Consider the following 17,575-nt stretch of genomic DNA (forward strand, 5'->3'; position numbering starts at 1 on the left):
AATTATAATATGTAATAATTTTAAATAATTTCAGATAAAAATGAAAAAATGGCAATTGTTTATTTTATATATCTACTGATATAAATAAAAATAATTTCAATTAGAATTTTATAATAATTTTGTGCTCCATTTTTATGTAAAATTATTCTAGAAAATATAAATGTGTGTGTATGCATGTGTGTATGTAATATATCTTCCTTACTTACTACATAACTCTTATGATTAAAACACATATTTAATGAATGACACATATCAAATATTGATTCCACATTATATGCTCCAGAATACACCTCTATATTGTATAATCAATAAACTGGTTAAATTGGTCAAAGGTAAAAGATCGAAAATTCGACAAAGGATGAAAGGTTGAAATTTAAATTTCCAACTTGGAATTTTTGTTCTTCTTATAATATAATTATCTTTAAATATTCAATGTTTTTTTCACAATTGTAATGATGGGCGAAATTGCCTAAGAGGTCATGGTTAGCTAGAAGGGGTAGACATCAGTGCGATACTTGGAAGATCCCGTGTTTATTGCACAAGCTTGCTATAATTATAATACAATGAGATGTTAACATTATGACGGAGCGGAAAGGTAAAACGCAATGTCGCAGTCGGTTTTGAAGCTTCGTGGTGACTAGTCGCGTTGAAAGAAATTGTTGAAAAGAGTGGTCAGTAAAGGTATCCGTCAAGTAGTCAAATAAAACGTAAAGCCTCGTGTTACTCAGTTCACTAGAATCAAAAATAATCCGGAATAAGTGCTTGAAAAAAAGCTGAAATTAAAAAACACGCTTTTTCATCGCAACTGACTTATTAATGAAGAAGAATAAGACATTAATCAATTAACGTTCTCCGTGTAAATATCGTGATAAGCCTGACTAATCGCATGACGATTCTCTCGGATTTGCATAAAGATACCACCAAAGTTTGTTCGGTATCGTCATAATGACTGCAATGTTAGAGGAACTCATAGCATTTTATAAATACGTTAACGAAGATTTGGCGGGTAAATGTGTTATCTTATTACTTACATTAGATTTTTTATATTTAAGGATATTTATTATATTTTCAGAATAATTTATTGTATTAAAAAAATCTCATAAAGTATTATTATAAGAGAGAGCAAATAATTAAAACGTCCCTAAATTATAAAAATATTTTAGGAAAAAGAAATCTTCTTTAATAACATTGAATTTGCTTGAAAAATTAAGATGTTAATTTATTAAGAATTATTTCAATTTTGCTTGTGTTAAATTATAAATATACGTACATGAGAACTATTTGAAATTTACATGCAGAAATATGCAACTATAAAGTACTGACTTACAGAAATATGCAAATAATCCGTATTTAGTACAAGCACATCTTTAAGTTAAATTAATCATTATGTGTCAGTTAATATGTGCCTAGTCACTGAACGGAGTTTGAAAATAAAATCTCTTTTTGTTTAGGAGCTATTAAGACAATAAACGATAGTTTTATAAAATTTTTAACATTCTGTATCTTTCAAACGAAGCCTTTGAGATTATATATTTATATAAAGTATTTATAAAATAATGTTAAAAATTAATTCCTAAAATTTAACAGTATTTAAGAAGCTGTATATGATTGCGTTATCTCTTGTAACACATAGTTTATAACACTGCAGTGACATTTATTTGTACATTATTAAGTCCATTTCAATTTTTTAGTATTTTTTTGCGCATTCTGCTCGAATATGCATATCATGCAATATATATAATTATAATACGATAACAAGCAGATCAATTAACATCATTACTGAAACTGCCATTACTGAAACCATCATTACTACCTGTTTCTCACCTAGTAAGAACAAAATAACTAATTGAAATTTACAAGAAAGGAAATAACTGCAAGTCATACAGAAATAAGACCATTTTCGTCATGTCTTTATTTTAGACATTTTTATTTTATTAGTTTAGTATTTCAAGATGATTTTCTTAATTTTGGCAATAAAAGTATTATATAAGTATGAGTGATTATTATCAGTATGTACTTTATATCAGTTTTTATGTACAATTGTATAATGCATTAATCGTGTAATTATATAAAGCATTATAAGGCATTATCTATGTCGAATTAATTTAAAATATTTAGAATAATTATTTGTGAATAATTTTATTTATATATATTTATACGTGGTATAACACGCAATAAAAACAATTTAATAAACTTCTAATAATTTATTAATTTTATTTATTTCTTATATTGCAAGATCCACGTACTAAAGATTATTTCCTAATCGGCTCGCCATGGCCTGGCTTAACTTTGATTGGAGTGTATCTATATTTTATATGTAATCTTGGACCGAGACTTATGGAAAAAAGACAGCCTTTTAAATTGAACAGGATATTGCAAATATATAATGTGTCACAAATTGTATTAAATGCAATATTATTTTACAAAGTAAGTCACATTATATTTTTAATTAATTATTTAATCTCTAATTTGTTTTATAAAAATATTTTCTATTTTTATAAAGAAGAAAAGATGAAAATATTTTCTATTATTCACAGAAGTTGATATGAATCTTTAAAAAATTATTTTTTATTAAATTATGTAATTTAATAAGAACATTGAAAAATTGAGTTTTAAGATGACAAGTCTTTAAAGTGTGATGAATTCTGCGAACTTCCTGGCATTAAATAACTAAATATTATGCATGCAATCGCAATATGAGGGGATAAAAACCATAATGGTGTAAGTCAAATTTTTTTGAAATATTGACTCGTGTGCATATAGATGCAATCTATACAATATGTAAATTGCATCTATGCATACGAGTCAATATCTTGAAAAATTTGATTTACACCACTATGGTTTTTACCCCTCCATATAATAATAATCCAGTATAATTATAAATACTTATTTAAGCTCTCACTCTGTTTGAAAAAGTTTACTTTGTAATTATATATTTCAGGCATTAACAGAAGGTTGGTTAGGAGAATATAGTTACTTTTGCCAAGCTGTCGATTTTTCGAATACACCAAAGGCTCTACGGGTAAGAAGAAGTTATTCAATTAGAAATTGACTTTCGCTAAAATTATCTAATTTCAAGACATCAATTTATTTACATTAGCAAATGCATCTTGTGCAATTTAAAGTAGCGGTATTACTGTAGTGATTTTTTTTTAGTTTATATAAGAATAAATATCTTTACTTTTACGGTTTTATTTACATAAAAATAAGATATGAGCAAGAAAATTGCTGGATTAATGTCTATTGTATATATTTGCCTATTAAACAGATCACCAAATTGGTCTGGCTGTATTTTTTTATCAAGTTACTGGATTTGATGGACACCATCTTTTTCGTACTCAGAAAAAAGCAGACACAAGTGACGTTTCTACACCTATATCATCATGTTGGCATTTTAATGGGTGCTTGGGGTGCAGTTAAATATCTGCCTGGTGGTCATACTACTTTCTTAGGTATGTACAAAAAATGCAAAATTTAATTTACAGAATTTACAGAAATTAATGCTTTATATTCATGTCTTTTAATTTGAAATACATTGTAAATTTAGCGATATGATTAAGTAAATCTTATTTCTTTATAACATAAAAATTGTAGTCAATATAAACGTAAGAAGAATAATATAAAGATGAGAGGACATTATATTTATTAGGATTAAATGTATCAACTAATAAGTTTGTACAGAAGAATTTTACACCGATTAACTAATTACTAACATTGTATTTCAGGATTAGTTAATACATTTGTTCATGCGATAATGTACACGCACTATCTGTTAGCGTCCATGAAGATAAACACAAGCGCGTGGAAAAAGTACATCACTCAGCTACAGCTGGTCCAATTTTTCGTGATCACGTTACACTATTTACAATTAGCCTGGGTGAAAGAATGCGGTTTTCCATTGTGGCCAGCATACATAATGGTACCGCAGAATTTATTTATGATTATATTATTTGGAGATTTTTATTATAAAACATACATCAAGAAAAAACCAGCAAGCAAAATGGCGACATCAAAGACAGAAGTAAACGGCATCTCCGCCGAAATCTTGAATGGAAAACTGAAAGAAAAATAAATTTGAAACACGACGTCTAATATACATGATCTATTTTATTTTTCGCATTGATACAAATATTTCTCAAAATTAAATATTAGTTGCTGGCGACCTGATAATCTAATAAGATTATTATTTTACGTTCGTTACGTTTCAGTTCGAAAAATCTTTTATATATCGAACCTTTAACATTTAACACGTACTCCGTCTCTTCAATCTCCATTTTAATAAAAGACTGTATAGTAAAAAAAATGCATAAGAAATCAGTAAAGATCACAAAAGTAATCATTTCTCATAATTTTTTTGGGCGCTGAATACGATCCCGTTTATCAAATAGCTTTATCACATCAAACATGACAATGACATGACATGATATTTGGTAAACGAGATCGTATTCAGCACCCAAAAAATTACGGGAAATAATTATTTTAACAAAAAGTGATTTTTTTGTTAAACAGTGTTAAATTAATACTTGTTACACTCGTCATAATGGAAAAAAAAACAACATGATGTAGCATAAATTATTAACATCTAGAATTAAAAGGCTGTTTTTCTAGAAATGTTCTACAATTAGCAATAATAGCAAACTTGCTTAAATAATGCAATAGTTAAAATTGACTGCAAAATTATTCTTTGCAATTGTATTTTTCTATATATACATATATTACCTTTCGTTAATAATAAATTTTGTAGCACATATTTCATTGCAACAGTATCTACAATCGTAACTTAAAATAATGTTTATAAAATAAGTACGAAAATATCTAAGATATAACATGGGCGACAGGAACGTAGTATATGCAATTATAGAAAAAAATTACTATACCTTTTATGTTACTAGGATAAATACAACTCATCTCTTTTTTAGTTAACGGCGCAGTAGTTTTTCAACTTCATACTCTATATTCGTCCAACTATTTCTGTATATGTAATAAAGACAATACTAGAAAGTTTTCACAATATTGTACTCGGAATATGATAAACATTAAAGTTAATTAATTAAAGTTTCGCATTAAAAGGGAGATAATTGCGAATTCTACACCAGGTTTTATTTTAAACTTAAAGTTACATTTATTTTCTTTGCGATTTGCAAAAACATTTACAATATATAGATTAGATATATATAGATAGATATATATAGATAAAAGATTTTTAATATCGACATTAACATAGTTAATAAATCATTATTATTAATATTGTTATTTATACATGTAGTCAACAACCCCAACATACAATGTTTTTTCTTCTCTTTTTCTAACAAGGAGACCCACGGAAGTGTCCCCCTCCGATTTTGATGAGCTTTTAGTATGTTGTTCTCTAGATGAAAATAAGGAACACGTATTTTTTTATATCCGTGAGTTTCCTTGTAAGTATATTTAATTAAAAATGTATTTTAATTATATTTTAGATGTAATGTTTACTATATAAATACGCGTGCATTGATATTAAGCCACAACATAATTTGTGTATTTCATCTATATATAACTTAGATACTTAAAAAAGCAGATTATAATAAATTGTATATAATATTAACTATATTTTTCCAGCGATATTAAAATTTTGATGTTGCCAATGCGTTAACTTCATAATAATTTTGTTTTAATAATGTTAAAATTTTGCAAAGGATATCTAAAATATAGGAAGATGCAAAACTGGTACATATTTCTAATTTAATTTAATTCCAGGAAAGATGGAACATTTAGTTTGAAAAGAATAACGAAAATATACGTTCGATTGTTCGGTATATATGAGTATATGCTATAAGGTAAATGTACCAATTCCTAGACGCGTACCTATGTCTGGACATTTTTATCATTTTAGTCCTTAAATAAGTTATAACGCGAATTAAAATCAAAGAATCAAAGATAAAAATATTTTTCTGGTATTATATTTTTATCTTTGATTTTAATTCGCGTTATACTTATTTAAAAACTAAAATGATAAAGGTGTCCAGACATAGGTCTTAAGTGTCCCGATATTGGTACATTTATCTTTATCTAATTTCCTGTATGCTTTAGATTATTATCCTCTATATTTAAACATACAGAAAGTATTTTCTTCTTCTAACCTACCCAGATGACCGCGATTATCTCGCACTTGCATTATTCTTTTTTATTTTATTGCTCAGTCGAATATATCGGGTTAAATAATTAGTCGTGGCCATGACCGTGGCGTGCACACAAATGGATAGACGACCTACTTTTTTGAGAACACGTCCCAAACGGGGACAAGAGGAAAAAAAAGATGAAAGAGAGGATGAACGGAACATGTATCCAAGCATCTCGCTTTTATTACGGAGGTGCTGTCGAAGGTGCCGTTATATTTGATCTTTATCCATTCTTGAAGATCCACGCATGAACGTAATCAAAATTTTTTTGATAGCATTGCTTCAGAAATAGTGCTTCTTGAAATGCGTACTTAAAATATTGTGATATTTCGAATTTTATGTTTTGAAAGAAAAATATAGAAAAATAATTAAAAAATGGTAAAGTAGAATTTAAGATTGAAAGAGATCAATTTCTACAGCACGATTAAAGTTTTATGTCAAATTTAATAATGCGCAATAAACTATGATTTTCCGTAGTCGTTCATGAGATATTGTTGCTTTTAGATATCAATGGAAAAAACAAAATAAAACTGTTATTAAGAATATTAAAAAAGACAATTAAAAACTCCTGTTTAAATAATTATATAAATAATTATTTAAATAATTATATAAATCTTGTTAATTAAAATAACTTTTGTACAAAAAATCTTTTATAATTCTTTATTATTTAAAAAAATAACTGAGTGTGTATACATTTCAACCAAATATACTATATTATATACATATAATACATACACCAATTTACAGCCAATGCATTCGTAAATATATTTTTCAATAAAGATAAATAATGCAAAAAAAATATTTATAAAAGAAAGAACTGGATTATACTGGGTATTATACAGTTCATGTACATTTTAAGCAACATATTTTCTTCTACAGCATAGATAAATAGGTTGCTATTACCATGATAATTAGTCGTCCAGAGTCGCTACTATCAACTTTTCTCTCTATTCAGTTTTTATGATTTTTCAGGTATCGTGTTATGTGTATACATTTTTACTTTTTTCTTTATTCATCCTTTCGGTTCTTGGAATTGTAGATCACGATTTTTCATCCATGACATGCGGTTTCACATGGAAATTCGCGTTACCTTCGACGCATTAATCGTTAAATGTTAAATCCGCTACAACCCTATCGATAATATCCCGACCGCGTAACCCACTACAAAGAGATAATTCTACTTCTCAGCTGCAAATCATTAACTTACTTCCTAAGTTAAGAATGGTTAGAAAGCCGCGTTGTAGGTTATTTTTGCTCATAACATCTTCGCGCCTTTTATTGGCTCGACCGCAATTGATTAGTCATATAATTATTTTGCATACCAATGACGACAATTTAAAATGCATTTATCACTCGTCATTAAGTCACGCGTCATTAAATCACGATACCACATGCTGGCTACGGGTGCATTTCCAACGATAATAAATTTTTGTCAGATCGTTAAAGTCAGGAATAGACGCGCGAGAAATTCTTTTTCTTTTCTTTTTATAAACTTTACAACAGCTCCCGTTATTAAACAATACGTCATTCGTAATTTATTCAAACTGTCCGCGTTCTTGTCCTGAACTACAAACTCTCCGGAACTTCGAATCTCGTACAATTATGTGCAAAATACATATACGGTAAGTATAACTAACTTGTCCGCTAAATAATTTAATTTATACTGTTAATTCTAATTGTTCTTTTATTCTCTTTTAAACCGTTCCTGGAACTTGTTTTATTTAAGTCGTGATTATATTCTGATTTCGTTTGTTATTAATAAATCACGCAGTATTTTAAGAACTTTTTTGAATACTTTTTACAATATACGCAGAGTAATCTTACAATTCTTGTTGCTATAACAACTTGTTATAATATATTTTTATTTGTATTTTATACGCGTCTTTTTTTATTCCTTTACGGTATTAACTGTACATAAATTAACTGAATGTAAAATTAATATATGCAATTCGCCAGACTAATAATTTGTCATACTAATATTAATATATGCAATCTGCCATGTTAATATATGACGTACTATGTGTCTCGACGACATAGCTGCCGACTTTTAAAGACAATCTATTTCTTGTTATACGATCCACTCATCAAATCACTTCCATCATTTAACATCCGGCCAATGTTCTTGAGTTCTAGTTTTGTTAGAGAAATAGTGTTTTCGGTGGCACACACACACACACCTTCTAACGGTACTATCAGTCATGCTTTTATTCTTCAGCACGAGTATTAGAAATATAAATGACTCTGCGTTTACCTTTCCTCTTGCAACAATATATCACAGCTCAACGTCAGACTATATTTCCCCGTGGCAGACCGTAATATCCTATTCATCGGCCACACAGACGGACATACTATTATATCTTGAAGGATTAATTAAGTATCAATTATTATTGAAATTCATTATATAAATTAAAGCTGGAACGTAGATTTTTCACTTTCTTTATATATGTACATAAATTATTAATGCTTTTTTGTATAATAAAATTATTTTATAAATTTAAGTTCGATTTTTTTGCGTAAAACATTCGGCCGGTTAAATGCTAATAATCCATAGATACGTAAAAGCAACCAAGGTCAGATAGTAACGGTAGAGGCAGCGAATCTTTTCTATAGAAAACTTTAATCTATTATTCTTGCATCGTTATCACTATATCTCACTAAATACGAAATTTCTATACATAGTAGGTATTTTCGACTATTTCTATTGATAATACTTTTATATGTATACAATATGAATATATTATAACTTCACGCGTATATGTTAATACATCAATAACATCTATAAATCATGGATATAGAGTGTTTATGTAAGGCGTATAAATTGTCTGTGTGTTTTTTTAACACTTTATGTTAATAAAGTATGATGCTTAGCGAGCATTTAATATACATTAGCATAGGATTACGTAAACTTTCCTGCCGATTGTGCACTTTAACTCTTATTTTCCTAAAATATGAAATTCACATCTATCTTCCTCATTTTGTCTAAATTTAAAACATTGATTTACATATTATATTTTAAGCGAAAAATTACTATAAATAAAATAAATTTAAGTAAATTCATGGATATACTCATATTGTGAAATATCGTAGCGATCTTTTCTCGAAAAGCAGCTATGATGTCAGAAAATAATGTTCTGAAGACATTCGATAAATATTGACACATCTCAGGTATGGGATAAACTTGCGAATATAAAATGATATCTAATTCAAGCCTCGGATATCTTTTATGGTATGAGATATGTCCATATTCATTCACTTATTCCGGGCAAACAAAAATCTATCATTAAATATTTGAACTTTTTCTTTGCTTATTTTTAAAATGACTAATATTTTTAGCCTGTTTGGTTTTATTAGCATTAACAATATCTAAGGCATGTATATATCGTAAATATATTTTAAACAAAGTATATGTGTCCAAAATTTCTTTTATTTTGAAATAAATTATATATATTATATATAGTATTTAGAATATTGAAATTATTAATACTTAAATTATAGATAGCATTTGTGTTTTAATTTATTAAATAAAAGTTACATAATAAGAGGTTTTATTTCGACTCAATTGGCTACATACAGTTGAACAAAAACGTTACGACGTTTCGATCCTTGGTTCGGATACTTATCAAGCAATCTACAAAGCAATTTGGTTAACGGACATAATTATAAAGTCATATTAAAAAAAAAAGTTGCATAAGTTCGTAAGAAATCCCATTACAAAATTACGAATAAATTATAGTATATTATTCATGTCATTAGTCATTTCTCATTTTGACACCATCTTACTTATTCCGGTCAAATATACTATGTCAAACATTTGAATGGATTCGTAACCGCTTTACAGTCCGAAATTCTTCAAAATTCGTAGATGACACTTAACTGATTTACATCGTAAACATGTTATATAATTCTGTATAGACGTAAATTTTTGGTACAAGGTTATGACTTCTATTTTCTTTATTAGTACACGGATATAATATCTATTGTCTTTTTATCGTCGATCGTTTCAAATTCCTTGATTAAACAATTACATACGGTGTGATACGGGAATGTATACAGATGCATAACGGAATTATTTCATAAAGTGAAATCAGTATATATTACACACACACACATGCACGCACGCACGCACGCACACACACGCGCACACGCGCGCACACACACACACACACACACACACACACACACACACACACACAATAATAATTTTAATTTTTAATTAAGTGCCAGGCAATCTCCTCTCAGAAATTTAAAAAACCGTTTGTAGCTTCTAAAGGATATCACTGAAACATATTCTTTTTCAGAACAATTTGTGAAACTAATGATTGAACAAATTATATTTTTGAAAATAAATATAAAAACCCTGAAAGTCAAAATATCATCATGTAATGATTTTATGACGAGTCACTGTACAGTCATTTTGGACTCATGATAGTGCAGTGATCAAACTCTGACTTTTTCCCATCATTTTGACGTCACAATGACATTATCTTGACTTTTTGTGCTCCTTGGGGAAGCGATACCGCAAGAAAATAATTTAATATTTAACAGCTGTATTTCAATATTCAAAAGCGGAAAGCAAAATCGATAATACTCGTACGTGCAAGTTGATTTATATTAACAGAATCCATTCGCTAAGATAAATTACTTGTAAGATGTATTCAGTAATTATTAATGTATATTTAAACATAAACCAAAAGTTTCTAAATAAAATTGTCATTAGATAAAACCAGAAGTGAAAACTACGCGAATTATTTCGTATATAGTATAGTAATATAGGAATTATTTAATTAGTATAGGAATATATTATATATTAATTATACGATATTTACAAAGAATAAAGTCTTAAATAATTTTTATCAAACATGTAATGAGCAAAGTATCTAAAATTAAAAATAAGGATATTTATTATAAGCTTCAAATATAGATAAAAGTAAAAGCAAAAACATGTGCTCAAACAATTAATGTTAAAATTTTTTTTTTTGTTTTTAATTTTTAAATTACACGCAATGTCACGAATGTTACCATGGACAATGTTTTTTGTTCTTATTATTGTTTAATTGTCCCTTAATTATTTATTAATTATCATCTGCTTCTTTTTTAATTATCAAGTTAATTTTTCTTACCTCGTGCAATATCACGGTAGCTTGTACCTGTGCGTAGCTTGTTCTTCAACGTAATCGCGGTCAATGCGGTCATCTTCACGAATTCCTTCAGCGTTCTCCTTTTCCTTACTGTCTTTTTTACTACTCCCTCTTTTACGGTTCTCATGTAGACTTCTTATTTTCTTTCTGTACATTCTTTATCTCTCTTTTCTCCTTTCCTTATTTTAATTTCATCAATCTAATTGATGACAAAACTATACTATTTCCACATTAATCTATCCGCATTCTCAATTTTAATTATCGCCGATGGCCTTTTATCGCGTCAATCAAGTGGCGGGATTACAGAAAACGACGGTGGGGATTACAGAAAACGCGTTTGCTGGGCAACGGTCTTACTTCATGGCGTATAACCATCGTGCACGATCAGTTTCTGGTAGGCCGCGTCTCTCTTCTCATCGATCAGAACCGTGTAGTCGTATTCAAGCTTTCCCGGAATTTCTCGTTCAAGCGTGTTGATCTCGGGAGAAGGTCGCGGTCACGAGGTTTCCGAGTTTGTAAAAATTGCAAGATTTCAATTGCTTATCAAAGAAGAGGTGAGCGTGTTGCAAGAAATTTGTCTTCTGAAATTTTCTATTCAAGGTGCATCAAGTGGATTATTCAAGAGCTAATATATACAAATTTGTGATAGATTTATATCGATTATTTGTTCTTACAATTGTTTAAATATTAATGTAATAAATAGATAAAAGGTTACGTTAAATATTTATAATACTGGTAATGTTGCGATTAAATTGATCGCAGTGTTGTAAGTGACGATACGATTAATTACAGTTTGGTGATGATATTTGGATTAGTAACACTATGAACTAAATTTAATTATAGTGCGCAAGAATTTAATTAAATTTGCACATTGTGTGTTTATCAAATTCATGTGGAGCAAGAGTTAATAATTTACGTAAAGCAAAATTAAAAAAAAACATTTTATTAAGAGCATTCCTTGAAAAATATACAATTTACATTAATATTTTTAACAGAAAGGTAAAAAGGTAAATGTTTATGGATACATCTTTGCAAAGAATGTAACAGTTGTCATGTGCGTAATTATTTTAAATGAGAATTACACATACACTCCTTCTATATATATGTTTCTATATTACATATATATTCGCTCATTTGCTGCAACAATGACATAACTCAAAAATTGTGATTTTTCAGCAGACACGATTTCAAGTTTTGAATTATTATAACTTTCTATGAGAATTTTAAAGTACCGTATTGGCATGTCACTCTTTTTGCAACTTTTACGATGACAACTATGACATTGGAGATAAGACTGAGATAAGACGTTATTGTAACCTACATAATTCCCTGAATGATATGTCACACTAGTGACACAGCTGCTCCCTCGGATGAGTTCGTGAAGGTTAAGCATTGTCGATTTAACTATAAATAGTACATGTAACTATCTTTTTCCCTGTACAAATAACTCAAAAAGAGCGATTTTTTAGTTACGTCATTGTTGCAGCAAATAAGCGATATATACATTCTCATAAATATAAAGATACAATTGTTTTAATATTTTGCAAGTTTAAATTCTTATAATATTAAAAGAAATAAGATCGTTATGATATACAATCAAATTAGAATAAACTATTATTTATGGTCTGAGCTTGGATCTTAGGCCGGTATTCATAGTCGGTTCTTATATTTAAGATCATTTTAAGTACAATTTTAAGATGTCATTAACCAATCACAGAGCCGTATTAGCATCTTAAGATATTACTTAAGACGGCCTTGAAATAAGATCTGATTATGAATACCGGCTTTTAGTAGCCTGTTACTCTCGCTGTTACTAGTTCTATATGCATATTATACACATATATTTTTTCCGATTTTTTGTCGGACTTAAAACACAGTTATCGTTGGATTATTAAAATCTCTTCCCTCGCCCCCCCCCCCCCCAATTAAATCGATATCGATTTAACTTTAATGTTATAAGCATCTAAATGTATAAAAAATTTATTGCAAAAAATATAACCTTAACTTATGAATTTTTATGTTAAATAAATAAAATTAGTCAGAAAATTTAACCAGTTTCTTAATACTTTTTATATTCATATTTAGAATACTTTATGTTATATCTTTTATACTTCTTCTGTCACACTTACAATTAATATATCTCTTTGAGGTATATAAAATTAAAGTAATTACTAAATTCTTTTACACATATTTCAGATTTCCTGATAAATAATTCAAAGAGCTATCCCTATCTTTTGAAAATTACATCACCAATATGACTAGTCTTATACGACTTGTTGTTAGCAATTATAACGAGGTTTTAAAAAATGTTAGAGGTAAGTTCTTTTTAACAAAACGACGTGAAATTTTTCATAAGTGCATTTAAGTGCGAGATATTTAAAATCGTGTACAGAGTTCATTATCGACGTCTCTCATACACTCGCATAAATTAAGGATTATTGCCACGACACTTTTAGTAATTTTACGTGATTTGCCTGGTAGATAGATACTTGGAACATACGTGCTTAATTGTGTTATATTTATTAATTTCTGTGGTATATCACAGTCGTGGCAATAATCCTTTTATTTCGTGTATAATGATACATTATTTATAATACTAATTTTTTGCAATGTAAGCGTAATAACTAGAATCGTAATAATACGCCTAACACTTCACAGATTTTAACAAACTGTTTTCTCGTACATTCTGATAATATAATTTACAATTATTTTGCTTTTTGTTTTATCACATTACACATAATTTATTATTACTAGAACATAATGTACCTGCTATGCAACCACCATTAGATATAAATATATTTATTATATACATATAAATATAAAATATTTTATTTTTTCGAAAATTTACCAAAAATTAATAAATTACATTCCTCTACGACAGATCCAATGGTGGATACTTGGCTTCTAATGGAATCTCCGGGTCCTATGTTATGTATTGTCGGCGCATATTTAATATTTGTTTTAAAAGCTGGACCAAAAATGATGGAAAAACGGCCGGCTTTTCAGCTGAATACCGTTATGATCTTATATAACGCATTTCAAGTACTCTTCAGTATTTGGTTGACAAGTTTGGTAAGTTTAATCCCCCCTACAGTACATTTATTTCATCAGTACATTTAATATTGAAAACAAGAAAATGTGTCACGATATATAAATACTCCATTCCACATTTTCTCATATTCTATATTCACACACAAAAGAGTGTTATATAAACCACTTGAAAATACTATAAAAAGATAAATACTAATTAATTGTATGTTTGAATAGCTTGAAAATATTACATTATATAATTTATATACTTAATGTTATTCAAATTCAAAATTTTCTGATAGAAATTTTTAAATTCTAATTAATACCTTTGAAATTAACAATATACAGAGTGTCTTATTTTAATCAATGCACTCGAATTTCTCCGAAACCAGAGATATCGAAATCTTATTTTTTACGAGGTTGTATGGTATCAGGAAGAAGGTACTGGCTGCTTTTGCATTCCTAACCAGGCACGGCAGTTCGAACATGCACGAAGGCAATAATATTGTCAGCTCGCATTTGGTCATTTGATCTTCGACGACCTTAAGTCATAGCGCGTTGAACTCGTAATGAGATGGGCTATAAACATAGGTGTTTATAAAAATCATTTTGACATTTTAAAAAATAAAGTTAACTTTTATTTGACCATATAAAACCCGAAATCAAATTTTTTTAATTAAAATATGTCCCCCTTAATATCATACAAAACAGAATTTTGATATCTCGCATGATTTCGGAGAAATCCAAGTGCGTTGATTAAAATGATACATCCTGTATAGGTATACATATATGTATATACAATTATTCTAAATCAAGTAAGATCAATACATGGGAATTAAATGAAAAATAATTTGATTAAATTATCAGCTTGTCATGTGTGTTTTGAGATGTACAATAATCTATTCTAGAAAATGTTCGTCGATTTCAGATATGGGACGTCGATGTTAAAAATTTCTTTTTTAATCATGGATGTAATATTCGTTTATCACCTAATTCACAGAACACAAACGCACAAGCGGTAAATACCTTTTTCCTAATTTTTAATAACATTTAATTTAATTTAAATAATAAACTAAGTATAGGCTCACCTGAATAAATCAAATAGGGAATAGGAATCGGAGCCACTTAATTATTGCGCAATCAATAAATAAGTCAATAAGATAAAATTTATTAATCAATACATACTCGGACGTTTTGACCTTTCTTTGTGTCACCTTCAGCGTGTAAACAAAATTAATATACATGAAAATTACAAACGATAATATATTAACGATAATATATTTTATCTTATTGACTATTTATTGATTGCGCAATAATTACCGCGCGTGGCTCCGATTGCCTCTCTTACTATTCCCTATTTAATTTAAATAGTTTAATTAATTTAAATAGTTTAAAAACAGTAGTTTTTAATAAATAAAAAATGTATTTTTCGCAATATTACATGTATGTATCGGATGTATAGATGTCACGAGGCGCATGGTGGTATTTTTTCTCAAAAATGATCGAGCTTCTGGACACGGTAAGCGAACATTTAATTGAATTAAATAACAAAATTAATTGAATTAATTGATTAGTTAAAAATTAAAATGCTTGAGTTAGCCGACTCACAAAGATTTAAGAAGACAATGAAGCGTATATCATGCTTCCGTTATCGATTAAAAGTGGAACCATTGTTTAGTCTTTAGTTACCCAATGAAAGCTATTGCAACGAAACGTTTTGAAATGTGAATAAAGCGTTTTGCTAACTCGGTCATCGGAAAAGCATTTGTCGATTGTTCGCATTACCTTTAACAAATTGAACAACCTTTTTTAAATGCTACCTTTTTCAGACATAATATCAGAATATATTATAAAGCATAAAAAATATTAAATAGTTGAAACAAAAGCATTTTTGATGTAGAAGTAATACATGAATTTATCATAAACGATATAATTAATGAAAATTTTATTACTCACACACGGCTTTTTAAATTTATTTTTTTTTTATTATTAATTATTACATTTATCAGTTTTATAGACATTGATATCTCTTTAAAATAAAAATTATTAATAACATTACAAATTAAGATATCAATTAACAGATATTTTAAATATAAGAAAACGTTTAAATAAAATTAAGCAAAGAATTTTATAGAAAAAATGTAAAAATATAAGAAGAAATTTAATATTCAAATGTTTTGCTTTTTAAGGTATTTTTCGTTTTGAGAAAGAAGCAAAATCAAATTACTTTTCTTCATGTTTACCATCATACTATCACAGCCGTCTTCTCGTGGTGCTATTTGAAATTCCTGCCTGGTGAACAAGGTGTTATCATAGGTTTCTTGAATTCTTTGGTCCATGTTATTATGTACAGTTATTATTTCATCGCGGCTCTTGGCCCTAAGTACAAAAAGTATCTCTGGTGGAAGAAATATATGACTTGGATTCAGCTGGTAATTAACTTTTACATAATTAACTGTCAAAGTTTTATTACAGATTTTTTAATATTTTATTACCATCAATTTTTGGCCATCTACTAATACAATCAATTAAAGATTTGTATTTTTATAAATTTGTATTTTTATAAATTATAAAAATATTATAAGTATAATATTATTATATTATATTCTATCATAATATTTTTGGCGCAATAGACATATGAAATGATATAAGGTTTCATTATACATATGAATGTCTGTTTCATCTTTCATAGTTCTTTTCCATTAATATCGTTAACAGCACTTATTTAATTTGTTTAATATATTTTATTTTAATTATTTGTTTAATTAAATAAACAGATTGCGGAAACGTTATACAAATTTAATACTTAAAATTCTTTTAAATTTCAGGTGCAGTTTGCTTTAATGTTAGTCTACCTAGTACTAACATTAATCTTGGATTGTCGAACACCAAAAGCTCTGACTTATTTCTTCACAATAGTCGTAATAATCTTCATGTACCTATTTAGTGACTTTTATCGTCAAGCGTATAAAAAGAAAATAACTTAATTATGAATGTTACATGTTGCAAACAATCAATAAATACAAAAAAATAATTTAAATCTATTTATAACTAAATTTTATACAAATAATAAGGGAATAATATTGGAAACATGAAACAAAGTGGCTACAGTCTACAAAGTGTGCAGTAATGTTCAAATTGTGTCATTGATTTTTTAACAATAAAATGATACAGCAAAAGTGTGTAATAGATAGATGTACATATAGGTATATGTAAATAAAGAGAAAATGAGATTTATAATTTATAGAA

The 17,575-nt window shown here is 28.0% G+C and overlaps 2 protein-coding genes across 2 annotated transcripts; both read left to right on the forward strand.

Annotated features, from left to right (window-relative positions):
* Window positions 1-591: 591 nt before the first annotated feature.
* LOC139786245 (very long chain fatty acid elongase 7) lies at window positions 592-5,584 on the forward strand. The gene is made up of 5 exons (XM_071725412.1): window positions 592-1,006; window positions 2,237-2,427; window positions 2,942-3,022; window positions 3,269-3,452; window positions 3,726-5,584. The coding sequence occupies exons 1-5, from the start codon at window positions 946-948 to the stop codon at window positions 4,070-4,072; spliced, it is 864 nt and encodes a 287-aa protein (XP_071581513.1). The 5' UTR covers window positions 592-945; the 3' UTR covers window positions 4,073-5,584.
* A 5,874-nt stretch (window positions 5,585-11,458) lies between these two features.
* Window positions 11,459-17,575, forward strand: Bond (james bond). Its single transcript, XM_071725184.1, has 7 exons — window positions 11,459-11,850; window positions 13,493-13,611; window positions 14,178-14,368; window positions 15,255-15,344; window positions 15,789-15,845; window positions 16,516-16,758; window positions 17,155-17,575. The coding sequence occupies exons 2-7, from the start codon at window positions 13,551-13,553 to the stop codon at window positions 17,311-17,313; spliced, it is 801 nt and encodes a 266-aa protein (XP_071581285.1). The 5' UTR covers window positions 11,459-11,850; window positions 13,493-13,550; the 3' UTR covers window positions 17,314-17,575.

Source organism: Temnothorax nylanderi, unplaced genomic scaffold (assembly GCF_030848795.1).
Source record: "Temnothorax nylanderi isolate EJ_2023f unplaced genomic scaffold, tnyl_v1.0 TNYL_tig0009_pilon, whole genome shotgun sequence".
Classification (NCBI taxonomy): Eukaryota; Metazoa; Arthropoda; class Insecta; order Hymenoptera; family Formicidae; genus Temnothorax; species Temnothorax nylanderi.